Raw genomic sequence first — 15,334 nt, 5'->3', positions numbered from 1 at the left:
AGATATAGTCCTTTCCTTTTCACCCCCACCACAGAATTAGAAATTATAGAAATCATATCAACTTTAAAAAATACTCACTCAATAGGAATAGATGAAATCTCTACTAAACTTACAAAACATTTAAAAATACTTATAGCCAAGCCTCTATAGCATATTATAAACCTTAGCCTCCAATCCGGTATATTCCCAAACTCTCTTAAACATGCCTCAATTATCCCTATTTACAAATCAGGTGACAGATCTTCCCGAAATAGTTACAGGCCAATATCTTTACTGAGTACAATCTCCAAAATCATTGAAAAAATAGTAAAACTAAAACTGGTTAAGTTCCTTGAGGAAAATAAAATCCTTTCAAATAACCAGTATGGCTTTCGCAAAAACCGTAGTACTGATGATGCAATTGCAACCTTCACCAAACTGATATCCGATAACCTTGATAAGGGTAATAAACCTCTTGCTGTCTTTCTAGACTTATCTAAAGCCTTTGATACCATTTCACATCACATTCTCCTAAAAAAACTGCAACAGATTGGGATAGAAGGTACTGCCCTAAATTGGTTTAAAGGCTACCTTACACAAAGATCGCAAACAACTGTTATTCACTCAAACCGAGCATATAGAAGTAAATGTCTATCTATCTCCTACGGTGTGCCCCAAGGAAGTGTTCTAGGTCCGCTCCTATTTCTCATATATATGAACTCACTATTGAAACTGGACATTGATGGCAATATAATATATTTTGCTGATGATACGGTTATCATATTCACTAGCAAAACATGGAAGACGTCAATAGAGAAGGCAAATTATGGTATTAACAAAATTAAAAAATGGCTAGACTCCAACCTCCTCACCCTAAATGTACAAAAAACACAATGCATACACTTTTCAATCCGTAAATTCACACTCCCAGAAAACCTTCCCAAATTAATCATTCACACTTGCTCACAAAATCTAAACACATCTCCACTATCACCCAATAATTGCTGCTCATGCCCAAATCTTAAACCATCAAATGAAATAAAATACCTAGGAGTCATTATAGATAACCAATTACGCTGGGAGGCCCATATTAACTCCATAACTAAGAGACTCCGTAAGTTATGCCATATTTTTTATTCTCTACGATCAATCCTTGATATAAACACTCTAAGAACTGTATATTTTGCTCTATTTCAATCGATAGCAACGTATGGCATTATAGGATGGGGAGGTTGTGCAGCATCCATCCTCTACCCTCTAGTGACCGTTCAAAAACTTTTGCTAAGGGTCATCTTCAAATGTTCCCCCTCTCATCCATCAGAGCCACTCTTCAAGAAACTCACAGCCCTTGATATTCGCCAACTGTATATCAAGATAGCTCTTATCCATATCTGGAAAAATGGATTGATAAACTCTACACAAACGGACATACATACACGCTACTCAAAGCACGGAAAATGCATAATTCCTGTAACAAAAACCACTTTTTCACAAAGGCAATACTCATACATCGCACCTAAAATATTCAACACGTTAAAAAACGACATCAAAACATCAAAAACACTTACTCACTTTGCAACCGGTGTGCATAAATGGATATCTGAAAAGGGGCGAAATTTCTTTAAGGAACATATGAACCTATATCACCAGTAAATAATTTAAATAACTTGTATATTACTAAACAATATATTTCTTTTTCATATTCATCATTAAAAAAAAATATATATTTACCACCACTGATATGTTTCTTATACTCTAGTATTTATTACGAAAAATATTGTGACAATAATTCCACATTTGTGTACATATCCTTAGCCGTAGCTCAAACGTGGATTTACACAAAAATTGCCGATATATATCTATACACCTATGTTACCATAACACGCACATGCAAATCGCTCATCAAGATATAACTTATCCCTACTTTCTTACCAAATAGTACTTTCTTTGATTTTATATTGTATTTGTATTCTTTTTTTAGAAATACACTTGTACTTAATGTACTTGTATTTTTACTACATTTTTAATTTTATTTTAATCACACAAATGTACTTGTATTTTTTCTTTTTTTTGATACATGCTCCTTGTATTATTTTTAATTCAATAATACGTATTTTCTTTGATATACTTTTTATATTATTTTAAATTTTTCTGTTTTCCACACCTATTTTTTATATTCATATATCTTAAACTTATGTAGATATTTTGCATTATTTTTAATTCCTTTATACTTCATACTTGTTTTAGATGTATAAATTATTTTATTTTATTTTTATATTATTTTGTTTTCATTCAACTTATTCTTAATTTGTATTATTATACTTAACATAAAATTGACCACTACAACACGGGCATGTGCCTAGTGTGGTGGCCAAAAATTTACCCGTTTACTGTAATGTATAAACTTTACTGAATAAAGAACATAAAAAAAAAAAATAAAAAAAAAAAATATGGATTGTGTGTATTCTGAAATAAAAACATATTCAATCAACTGTAAATTAAAGAAGGATGAGTTTAACAAATAATCGTTTATTCAGAATGGAAGCTAGTACAATATAAGGTTAATTAAATAAATGAAGTAGTAAAGGAGACTCTATTTTTTAAACTAAAGGATTCTCAGGGCCGTGTGCAGGACTCGAAGAGCATCTGCATGTTGAATTTTATAAATGAAAGTCATCATAAAAGTTAAGAGGTTAATTATATAAAGGGCGCCATTTATTTCTTCTAGAAATAAAAAGATTTAAAAGGATAAAGATAACCCGAAAAACTATCTAAAGTTAAATGATGATTTACGTGAAAGCTTCTTCCAACCCTCCATGTTGTGGTACTGGTCGCCGATGGTTCCGCAAGTCACAAGTAGTCTGCTCCGCTCACAAAATCTGACTGGCTGGAGAAATGAATGATTCTCCTCTTCTCTGCGCAATGTGCTGCGCAGCTCACGGGTAGCAATAAAGATGTCTCTCATCGATCGATATCTTGAAGAATCGATCTCAGTCCGGGGTTTGTAGTTTTCTCCGTTACACACTACAATGGCCTATTGGCGTAGTGGTAAACGTCCACCCCGGCGTAGATGGGGTGATCCGCGTTGCGGACGTTAAGACTAACTCCGGAACATATCGCAGGGCAGTCGTTAAACTCTGTCCCCTGCCTACACAATAACTTTAACGTTATCTTAGATTTAGTTAGTTAATTTAGATCTACCACAAGTTTAGTATTGTTATCTTAGATGTAGTTAATTTAGAATTTAGTTCTACCGCAGGTTCAGTATTGTTTATTGAATCCTTTCATAACGTGTTTCTTTTGTTGAATTAGTGACTTTGACCATTGGTCAAGGCGGGGGGAATGCTCGGGCCAGTTATAATTGTTGCATGTAATTTTTGGTGCTGTTTTCCCGCCCCCGTTCCGCGCGTTTTACCTACATCAAGTCAGTTGTTAAAATCGCGCCACCCGCAAGGTTCAACCGACCTATCGCTTCCGCATAACCTATCTTGAGTTATTAAAACCACCGCGCCGCGCTGTAAACGGCAAATGTTATACCACAAAATATCGCCGTGAAAAGTGCATAAAAATAGCAATCTCTAACGCATTGACCATTTCGAAAACCAAATATCACCATTTCCCTTTCCTGAACTCTCTTCCAATACTAACAATTACCCTACCGGTGATTACCACAGAGCAAAGTTGAAAGGTGCCGACAGCTTGGAGATATTGGTAAGTCAAATCAAACAAATTTACAAAATACCGCAATTACAGTCCATTCACGCCGCAACAATATTTATTTACGATTGAGGATTATTTATCTGTGGGAAACAGTTAGGATGAAGGCAAATTCTCCGATCAATTTTTATTTTACTGTCATGTTTATTACTGTCTGTATCTGTGTTTTATCCAATAAAAAAATTGTATGGGTGGTTATATTCCACCCTGGGATGTTGCTAACTAACCATCACGCCGTTTCTCCGCAGGGGTAGGCAGAGAGGACGGACCATCAAACAACTCGGTCTTGACACACACTTTTTACCTCATTTACATTCATACATCGTCTCATACATACTCTTTTATTATTCTGACTCTTGGCATGGCCCCACTCACGTAGGTATCTGATTCACTTGGTCGTGCCATGTCTTCCTCGGGCATACCCGACTTCTGCTACCATTCACATTTGCATCATATATTCTTCTCACACTCCTTTTTTCCACATTTTTCACACGATCAAATATGGTTTTACCTCACATACGCCTCAAAGATCTCATTTCTACAGCATTCAGTCTACTTTCATCATTTCTCTATCAGTTCAAGGGTGTTGCACCGTGATGGAAATGATAATGAATCTTGTCTTCATAATTATCCACCAGACTGTATATTTTCTAAATAGCAAATTATCTTTAGAAACGTAATAAAATATATTTTGATTATTCAACACACATGTGTTCTTTTATGCATTAATAATATTAAACAGAATAAAAGTATTTTTCCAATTCTTTTATATTTCTCAAAATTTCCTTCGTCGATTTTTAAATTATGCATTACGCGTACCTGTACATTTGGCCTTGTGCTGAGAATGTAGACTACTCCATCAGCAATATCTTGAGATTCTATTAGCGGAAATGGAGAAGCAGATCCTTTACAAATTGTCTCTATGAATTTCCAAATAAGTTCAGTGTCCACATCTCCCGGACTTAAGCTCTGAAAAAAACGAAATCATCAAACCAATTCAACATTATTAGCAATAAAGCAACCGGAATTAACATTTTTTGTACACATTTATTTGTTCCATTGATTTTGATATATGAACGCGCTGAAAAGCTATAATGGGGCTGTCACACTTGCGATATACTCTCAGCATGGGCGAACGTTGTGCAAATACACCAAGCCATGAAAGTTTAGCGTGGTATGTCACAAGCATAAAATATATTTTTTTATAAACAGGTTGGTCTAATCTACACCTATTTCTCAATATGAGAAAAAAATCATCCACCCTTATTTCCCCAAGGAAAGAATAATAAGCTTGCAGACGATGGTTTGAAAGGGAGATAAGTAAATAAAACGATTGTAATTAATGGAAGTAAAAAACTATAGCAAAGATCTTTCGACATCTGAGTTAAGCAGCATTTTTTAAAGAAACACTGCAATTTTTTTCATACCTAGATTGCTATTTTTTTCCATCGAGGGAATTCCATACAATATGTAATTACTTTTTCAACTTCTCATCTGAATAGAGATTAACTTAAAAAAAACTTCTCTTTTTTTACTTAAAGGGAAGTATGTTATCCGTCGGCAGATATTCGAAATTCAAATAAAATAAAATTTAATAAGATTTAAAATAAAGCAGCTTTGTTCCGTTGTTTATTTTATGTTTGTCGGACCATATTTACGAATTTGTTACTTACCGAGACTTTGATTTTGGAATTTGCATCAGCCAGTTCATTAGATAGTCCTTGGGTCAAGGCAGTCACTGCAAATTTACTGGGTGTGTACAAACCGCTATAGAACAACTTCCAGACACGATGCCCAGCAATACTGAAATAGTAAAAAATATTATTACGGTTTAGATTTAGATATTGTTAAAATACACATCACAGGACTTGGACTTAATTAGGACTAATTTACTTCCTCCAAGAATTTATTCTTATGGTAACGAGAGAGGAATAACTCCGATCGAAAATTGGAACCGAAATATTGTGACGTCATATACACGCCTAACTAAATCCTCCAATGAAAAGCTCTGAAAGCCTATGGAATAAACTTTCAGAGCTTTTCATTGGTGAATAATATAATACGTAGGCTACGAATGAGAATTTACCGTATATATATTGGCATATTTATAGTTTTTTATGACTAATTTGAAACACACAAAAAGTACAAAGATTTTGAACTAGTAAGTGGTTTATTTATGGTGACAACTCAATGCAACATACTTCAGTGATAAGTGATATAAAGTGACGAAGAGTGATGAAAAAAATCTTGGTTTACGTAAAAAACAAATACTGGAAACACGCTAATCAAACATAAATAAGGTAGATAGGATAAAAGTAAACTAAATGCTAAAGATAAGAGATCTACGCTTAGGTGGTTTGTGCATTTGTAGCGAATGAGCAAAGAAAGGAGGTGATTGGTATCGCCTTACATCATAAAAACAAAAACAAAAATAAATATGTCAAATGTAGGTGAATTACAGCATACGAACCTGTTAATATTGATAATATGACCATCATCGCCTCTTTTCCTCATTGTTTTGAGAGCTTCCCTCGTGGCAATAGTCAGGCCTAGCACATTCAGGTCAAGAACTGTCTTGAAGTCTTCGGTGGCACCTTCCAAAATAAAACAACATTCGAAAAACATTAAGGCGATGCACTATGTAGTAATGCAAAATCATGTGTTTTTGGTTTGAAAATATGGTCGCCTAAAAATGTTTTAGATGCTTTAAATAAATAACGCGAGTATAATAAATCTTGGCCTTTAAAATAATCGAGTATTTTCCACACAAGTCTTTTTATAATACCAGAAAAAAAATTTATAAAGCCTAATGAAACTGCTTTAAAGTTTAAAATTTCCTACTGACGAACTCATTTTTGGTTATGGTTTTATTGTATAATGTGTCAAATTAAGTTATTTATAAAATAATCTGAAAACATTTGAATATGCCTGAACATCCACAAAATAAAATAAAAAGCACTATTTGGCCATGTTTTTTTCTTGCCTAAATCAAAACAGCTGGATGGTGTTAAGTGGGAATTTAAGCCTTATCGCCATCTACGTAAGGAGTGTTATTGATGGCGGCTCGATTCAAAATATTACATCGCCTTAAGTACAACGTCTACTTTCTACGCGGCTGAAAGATTATATAGTCTTTGGAAACTGTTCCGAAATCAAATTTTACACATTTTATTATATTTCCTCCAAGCACTTACTTCAAAAACATAAGATAGTACTTATACATAAATTTAGCAATATCTACGACAACGGTCACGTCTTTACTTCGCTCCCGTAAAAAATAACCAAACTGCCTAAAAACATCAACATTAATCATAAATTAGTGATATTTAATATTAAGCAGTAGAAACCTGTTGTTTTTAGTGACGTTGCACAAGTGAATTCTGTCGTTTATAGTGAATGTTAAACAAAAACAGTTACAACAAAGCGTATCAATATTTTTTGTTACTCTACCCACGTAAATAATATTTTTCCTTTTTAAGACATTTAAAAATACAGTGAAATTAAAAATAAATATTGATAAAATAAATACTCACGTCTAGTGCTTAAACCAGATCTGTTAAATAAATAAAAGCATTACATTATTAATTTATTTATTTTATACGATTATTTAACGCCATCTGTGTCTGCATGCAAATAACATTATTACCAAAACAAAATACTGCAGATCTGTTAGTTTATTCACCACATAGAGGTCGCATTTTGAAATAATATCGAAATAAATAAATACTTAATATAATAATAAATAAATACATCATTTTTAAAAATGAACTGTGGCGTGTGCAAATCCTCTATAACTCAAGGCGTGCAATGCTCGTCCTGTAAAGAAAATCTGCACTACAAGTGTGGAGGTACGTCGGAAGAAAATTATAAAAAGCTCAAACTGGACCTGAGAAGTACTTGGCGATGCAGCAGGTGCAAATCTTCAAACATTGCCGTCGGCGTCCACGATCTGACCACCATTATGGAAGATATCAAAAGGATTCAGATGGACTTGTCGTCATTCAAGGCACTGCACGACGATATTAAAATCCTCCGTGAAGAGGTACAAGGCGTTCAAAAGTCGGTTGAGAGCTGTCATCATGATGTAGCAACATTCGGAAACAAGATTGCCGATATGGAAAATCGACTTCAAAAAGTCGAACATCTGGAGGCAGAAGTCTCCCACCTGAGAACAGAAGTACGTAACATGGTCGAGGAATCAAACAGAAAGGACCAATGGGCAAGACTGCAAAACCTAGAAATAAGGGGTATCCCGGATAAGAAGGGTGAAAACTTAGTAACCATTATTTCAAAAATCGCTAGTCTGAGCAACGTGGATATCGGTGAAAGGGACATGGAGTTCGTAACACGTGTTGCTCCCAGAGGCCGCGAGACTGGGAAGATAAAAACAAAATCAATAGTTGTGAAATTTACCAGCCGAAACTTAAAAAACCAGCTTCTGCAGGCGGTAAAAGACCGCAAAGGGATCTCCTCGACGGAATTAGGATTTACGGGATTCCCGCAAAACGTCTATGTAGGTGACCATCTCACTAGCATAAACAAACAGCTATTTTACCGCGCAAGGCTTCTCGCGAAACAAAAGGGTTTTCAGTTTGTATGGACAAAAAACTGCATAATTCACGCTCGACGAAATACGTCATCAGCGCCCATCATAATATCAAAGGAGGCAGACCTGAAGAAGATGGACCGCGAGCCTCCGGCCACAGGACCCAACCGAGGAGATGCAGCAGGCCCTCAGCCGAGCCAAGCCTCAAGATAAGACCATTCAAATTTATCGTATTTCAACTAACTATTCTTAATGTTTTATATTACTCTAAATGTACCTTTCACTCCCTCATCCCCATCACCTACCCTAAGAATCTATTCATACTAACACACTTTTCGTTCTTTAAACATTTTGCAAAAATATTTGGGAATTATATAAAAATAATTACAAACTTAATTATCGATTTTTCTCGGTCCAATGACTCTAAATAAATTAAATATATATCACCAAAACGTAAGAGGGCTACGCACAAAGACTGACACATTGCTGATGGCAGTTCGATCCAACGAGTATGACGTTATCGCTCTGACCGAATCGTGGCTTGTTGATGGCATCCGCAACGAAGAGTTATTTGATGATCGCTACGATGTACACCGCCGAGATCGGGACTACGCTTGCACAGGGCAGCGCTTGGGCGGGGGTATCTTAGTCGCTGCTCGTCGTGAACTGGTAGCTCACGAGCGCCCAGGGTGGCATTCGCGAGCTGAGGACATCTGGATATCATTAGAATCCAAGGGATCCAAACACACAAATCTTCACATATGCTGTGTATACCTCCCTAAAGGACCAACATATCGTGAAAATATGGAAAGCTTCCTCACCCAAATTTCTGCACTTACGTTGCAATTTCCCTCAGACAAATTCATTATCCTAGGTGACTTCAACCTCTCTGACATTTCATGGAATAAGTCTCCCAATAACACGTCCTTTATACCCAGTGATCGCTTATCGCCTGTTAGCACATCATTTATAGACTGCATGCATTTTTCTGGATTGCGCCAATATAATGGAATTCCAAATACCAACGGTCACTTTCTTGATCTCGTCCTATGTAATGACTTCGTCACGGTCTCTGCATGTGATGAACCATTAATTTCAGAAGACCCTCATCACACCTCACTAATCATAGAAGTTTCATTTTCTGAACCCGATCCACTAGTGGAGGAACTAAGAAGCGGTTACGTCTTTAGGCGCGGTGATGACGAACAAATTAATACATGTCTCGACCAGGTAAACTGGCATGAGCTCCTTTCGATTGGTGATGTAAACACGGCATTAAAATTTTTTTATTCACAATTAAATAATCTTATAGACGCCCACATTCCCAAAAAACTATATAGGAATTCTAAATACCCGCCATGGTATAATTCGGCCCTCATTAAATTGACATCAGAAAAATACAAATACTTTAAAAAGTTTAAGATATACAAAAACCCATCTGACTACGCCACTTTCTCTTTACTAAGATCATGCCACAAAAAACTTAATTGGGAATGCCACAATATTTACTTATAAAAAATCGAACGTGATATATCCTCCGACCCAAAAAAAGTTTGGAATTACATAAAATCCAACTCCAAATCTCACGGTGTTCCGAACACTATGACATTTAAAGACGAAAAAGCTGAAAATGGGTCTGACATCTGTAACTTATTCTCTAAATATTTCATGTCTGTCTACAACAATAATACTCGAAACATCCAGATCTTACCGGACAACCCCAAAGAGCTCTGTGTTGCTAGCATTAATAATATTGAAGTCGACCAGCATCATATACAGAAACACCTTGAAGATTTAGATCTCAAAAAAGGCGCAGGCCCAGATAAAATTCCCCCTTTCTTCATAAACAAATGTGCCCGCAGCCTATCTAAACCACTATCCATAATTTTTAGTCGCTCCCTTAAAGAGGGAATAGTCCCAAACACTTGGAAAACGGCATTTGTAACTCCCATCTTCAAGAATGGCCAAAAATCTAACGTCGAAAATTATAGGCCAATTTCAAAGCTCTGCATCTTTAGTAAGGTTTTCGAAAAAATTGTGTATGACCAGATGTTTTCGGCCTTGAGATCGTCACTCAATAATAACCAACATGGATTTATGAGGGGGAAATCTACAACCACTAACTTAACGGCATTCACAGAATTCTTACAAGATAACATGGATCAGCGTATACAGGTAGATGCAATATATACAGATTAAAGCAAAGCTTTTGATTTAGTTATTCATGATATCTTGCTGAGAAAACTTTTACAAATCGGTGTACACGGAGACCTCCTCAGATGGCTCTTGTCCTATATTGAAAACCGTAGCCAAGCAGTAGTTGTCGGTGGCTATAAATCGAACTGGGAAACCGTGCCGTCGGGAGTACCCCAGGGGTCATTATTGGGACCATTACTCTTTAATATATATATAAATGACATTGGGAAATGTTTTCACCACTCCAGAACTTTATTATACGCAGATGACATGAAAATATTCTCCCCTGTCACGTGTATCAATGAGTGTACCCGCGTGCAAGAAGATCTAAATCGCCTAAATATTTATTGTGCAGAACACAACCTGCAAATAAATGTAAAAAAATGTGGCACCATCAGCTTCACCCGAAATAAAAATCCCATTTCTTTTAATTACTCCCTTAACGGCACAATACTGAGCAAAATGACAGAGGCTAAGGATCTGGGAGTAGTGTTAGATTCAAAATTACTTTTTGAGCGCCATATCGAATCCATGGTTGCAAAAGCTTCCCAGGTACTTGGATTTGTACTCAGAACATGCAAAAATTTTAAAAAAGTAAATACCATGAAAATGCTGTACTTTGCGTATGTACGCAGTTCTCTGGAGTACGCCTCTCAAGTCTGGAATCCCAAGTATAAGTCACACATAGAAAGGATTGAGAAAGTGCAATATCGTTTTCTACGATACCTTGATTTTCGGGCCTATCGTCCTCATCTGAGTCACGAGGAGTCAGCAGCGTTTTTCAGGATTTCGTCACTGGAAAGTCGTAGAAACTCCGCAGACGTACTATTTTTACAAAAAATTGCCACCTCTGTGATAGATTGCCCGGAATTACTAGAAAGAATTCAATTAAGAGTACCCATCAGACAAACCAGACAAAATCACACATTAAACATCCCTCAATGTAACACTAACTCAAAACAAAATGCTTTTATTCACCGTGCTTCATACAATTTTAATACTTCATACAGTAAATTAGACTTATTTAACTCAGCACCCCACAATTTCAAACCTAAAATCAATAAATAATTATATTATCATTATTATTTTTTTATTAATACACATACGTACATGTTACACATTACACAGACTAGATCCATCCCATCCCCCTCCCTTCCGCCATCCCATCCCTATAGGCTAATTGTAACTTTTTTTCTAACATAAATATCATATATGTTCACTTAATAATTAAAATACCTTAGTGAAAACCTATTATTGGTTAAATAATTTAACACTTACTACACCATACCTTGTAATGATTATAACTGTTGGTTTTCCAAATAAAATAAAATAAGTAATAATACTAAAACAACAATTTTTAAAATCTTCTTTTGCTCCAATCCTCCAATTAATAATACGACGAAATAGTTTCCGCAACTAAAATCTCTCGTATGCGGCCTGCCTAATTTGAAATGACTCAGGATTAGACATTTAAATAGATATTTCAAAGCTCAATTAATGCTGTTTATGGAAATAATATTTCGAGCTTAACCAAGTAGATAATATAAACATATACAGTCTCACTAATAAAAAAAACACTTCTCAATTGTTAAACGGTGTTTTATTTACACATTGAATAAATAATATACAAGCTCTGATTCAGTTTGATACTAATACGCAAAGATATTTAACGGATTGAGCTGAGGTGGCAACAATATGAGTTGGCAACATTGCAATTCGGAAGAATGACTCCTGAAATTCCCTTTTTGAAAAATTGATATGTTTTAATTGACAGTTAGGGCGTGAAGTAAGTTTTCTATGAGAGTTATATTTTTTTAATAAGATGAATGGCTTATGCGTGTTTAAGTTAATATGAATTTTAGAGATACCTAAACGTTTATATTTTTCAAATACTTACAGTAAATAAAAAATTGGTTATTCTATAGTAATTTTATATTTTTAACTGTCTAATCGTTTATATACACTTAAAAGTTAAGTGACAGTTTTCTTGCGCATTCCATAAATTATGTGTTTTCCAAATTTCGCATTTTAGACAATTTGTCGAAGTTTGGAATAAAATATACTTTTTTTTTAAACTTTTTAAAGTTTAAAATAAAATAATACATTTTAAAAATATTAAAGTATATTTAAATTACGAATGATGGTTTTATCTAGTTTATAAAATGATATATTTGGATTTACGACATCTCAATTTCAGTTTTTATTTTACGTTTGTATTAGTAGGGTTTTCACAAATGTGTTTGTTTATCAATTGAATAAAATTGTAGCTGCGTCTACTAGTAAGGCTAATATTATTTATGTAAATCGAGCATACCACTTATCTTTCCCATCCTGGTGGTGCCAGCATTATTGATGAGAATGTCGACACCTCCCAGTTTTTCTTCAATAGCTCTGAAAACCGAAAGTATATCTTCTTCCTTGCTGAAGTCACCCTGCATTGCATGGATGGTTCCATTAGTTCTGGAGGATAGTGCCTGTGAAAATAATAAATTTCAATAGTTTACTAGAAACCCTGCCGAGACGTTTCAGGTTCTCACTGCCCCATAAACTGTAATTTCAAAACATTTATTAATAGCGTAATGTATTGTCAAAGCCGTTGTACTTACTAAAAGCCTAGGCGTATTATGAATGCCATGCAATGCAGACTACCGATATTTTAGGCAACGATTTCCCGCTTAATCACTTCGGCAATGAAATAAATGAAAAATGTAAGGCTGAGGATCTTGTTGTTCAAGATTTCCGAAAATCTTGAGAAAAAGATTAGGAACCCAAGATATCTGAAAACAAGACTAAACGAAGATTGCATTCATTAAGAAATATCTTAAAACTCGGCCAATAAACCTATTATGCTCTCTCCTATTTTTGCTTTATTCTGTTGAGAAAAGCCTCAAACTGTTTAAAAATTTTACCAAGCTTGTCATTTGGTATTCAGCTTTATTCCATGATTCTATAATGGTTTCTTCCCAGACATCTGAGTCGGAAGAAGGGTTGGCACTTTAGGTGTTTTAGAATATCTCCATCCTCTTCACTTTTTTTACAAATACTGTTGGAGTTTTTTCACTTCCAATAGCTACATGTTTCTCTTGAAGTTGCAATTTGGATAATTATTAATTATTTACCTCGAGCTTTTCTATTCTTCTAGCCAGTACAACAACGATGACTCCCTTGTCAGCGAGATTCAAGGCGATAACTTCTCCAATACCGGAACTGGCTCCAGTGACCACCGCCACCTTCCCGGACCATCTCCACTCTGCAGACACACAACTGAGGAGAGTGACTAAACCTAGAAGGAACGCTAACTTGACAAACACCATCGTGGAAACTTAACAAACACTTGACTCTGTAAGAAAAAGAAAGCTATCTTTAACTTTTAAATTCAATAAATACATGAAACGTTATTGAATTTTGACGTATGAAACTGAGATTTTTTTTCAATTCTCCTGATTAGCAATAATTATTTCAAGCACCACCGAAATCGTAAAAAAAACGTAAAATAAAGACAAAAGGGACGATGTTTGTTTTTTTAAAAAAAAAATTCTGTCTTTCGTATTTTAAGGTTATTCTAGACCATCATTTAATCGTATGGATAGAGGGAAGGTGAATTTATTTATTAATTTTGTTAAAATCGCAAATACAAATATTGTATGGATGGTTGAAATTCTTGTGTTCTTGTTGTCCTTGAAAATACGCTCAATAGACATTCGTTTTTAATGGTCTTCTGATTAGATACTATTAATATAAAAGTACGATTTACATAACATCATAAAAGTTGTTTTCATTCATTATATTATTATTTTGCCCAAAAACTTGATAAAACAACACAAAATGCATTTGCAACACGAGAACGATTTCTTTTCAAGATGTGCCGGTCCCAATTTGAACTTGAAGATTTAGGATAAAAGTTATTTTGGTAATATTCGATAAAACAATGATTTACAGCGTGCTTTGTGTTTTTTCTACCTTCTCGCTTTAATTTCACACTTTTTCAATTTAAATGACTATGTATATTTAATAATTATAAAGTTCTACTACTAGAAGAATCACATTCTTCAAAATTTGAAGGTCAACAAAACTCGAGTATAGGACTATACTGACTTAATTTGTAGGAAAGCATTCTTGTATTTCAAGTGCAGTCATAAAATTCTAGTCGGAGACCATAATCTGCAAAATTTCGTGGAAAACCATTCGTATGTTTCGAATGCTCATCTTAATGGCTCTTAACAGCAAAAAAGTTCCCAAATCCAAATCAAATTAACGACAACACGATTATTGAACAAAGTATATACGCAACATGCCTAGTTGTTAGAAATAGCGAAAATTTAATCTTATTTATATATGAAGGTGTGCAAGTACCTGGCTCTTTTGATCCGATCACCATACACTTGTAATGTCATTTCAAGTAACATTGCACTATTCATGCTAATATTATAAAGTAATGTTTTGTTGCCATCGTCAGATAACCTTTAATCGGTTTATGTTTATTTCATTCATCGTAGTTCGTAGTGCACGTAATAACTGGTAGGTAGGTACATTATATTGTAAAATTAAATATGTATATTCCCGTATTATTCTTGTCACTAGCCACTAAAGGTGTTAGATTAAGTATTGTCACTTCGTTAAATAAAACTCTGAAAACACATACAGAATTTCATTTAACATTTAACTTTTGCCACCAATTTGGCTTTTTTCGGAGCATTTTAATCATAATACTATTTTTATTCCGGTATGTGAAGAGGTTAGTGCAATTCCACACGTCCCAATCCCGCTCGGGCCCAGGTGGCACTTGGTCTTGGAAGGCTGGGGTCACCACCGTGCTGTCAGATGTCATTAGCCACATCCTTACTGCAGTGACCCGGTGTCTGATTAGACCGGCGAATCCATTTAGTCCTTGTTTCA

General features: G+C 34.9%; 1 protein-coding gene across 1 annotated transcript; it reads right to left on the bottom strand.

Annotated features, from left to right (window-relative positions):
* Positions 1–3,003: 3,003 nt before the first annotated feature.
* Positions 3,004–13,752, bottom strand: LOC149411414 (farnesol dehydrogenase-like). Its single transcript, XM_089646653.1, has 6 exons — positions 13,558–13,752; positions 12,753–12,912; positions 6,167–6,290; positions 5,370–5,499; positions 4,516–4,665; positions 3,004–3,123 (listed from the first exon to the last, which is right to left on the bottom strand). The coding sequence occupies exons 1-6, from the start codon at positions 13,750–13,752 to the stop codon at positions 3,004–3,006; spliced, it is 879 nt and encodes a 292-aa protein (XP_089502779.1).
* Positions 13,753–15,334: the final 1,582 nt, after the last annotated feature.

The sequence above is a fragment of the Hesperophylax consimilis genome, chromosome 25, assembly GCF_061612785.1.
Source record: "Hesperophylax consimilis isolate HC1 chromosome 25, BYU_Hcon_1.0, whole genome shotgun sequence".
Taxonomy (NCBI): Eukaryota; Metazoa; Arthropoda; class Insecta; order Trichoptera; family Limnephilidae; genus Hesperophylax; species Hesperophylax consimilis.
The sequence above is the reverse complement of the archived record's forward strand: the minus strand, read 5'-3'. Positions and strand labels throughout refer to the sequence as shown.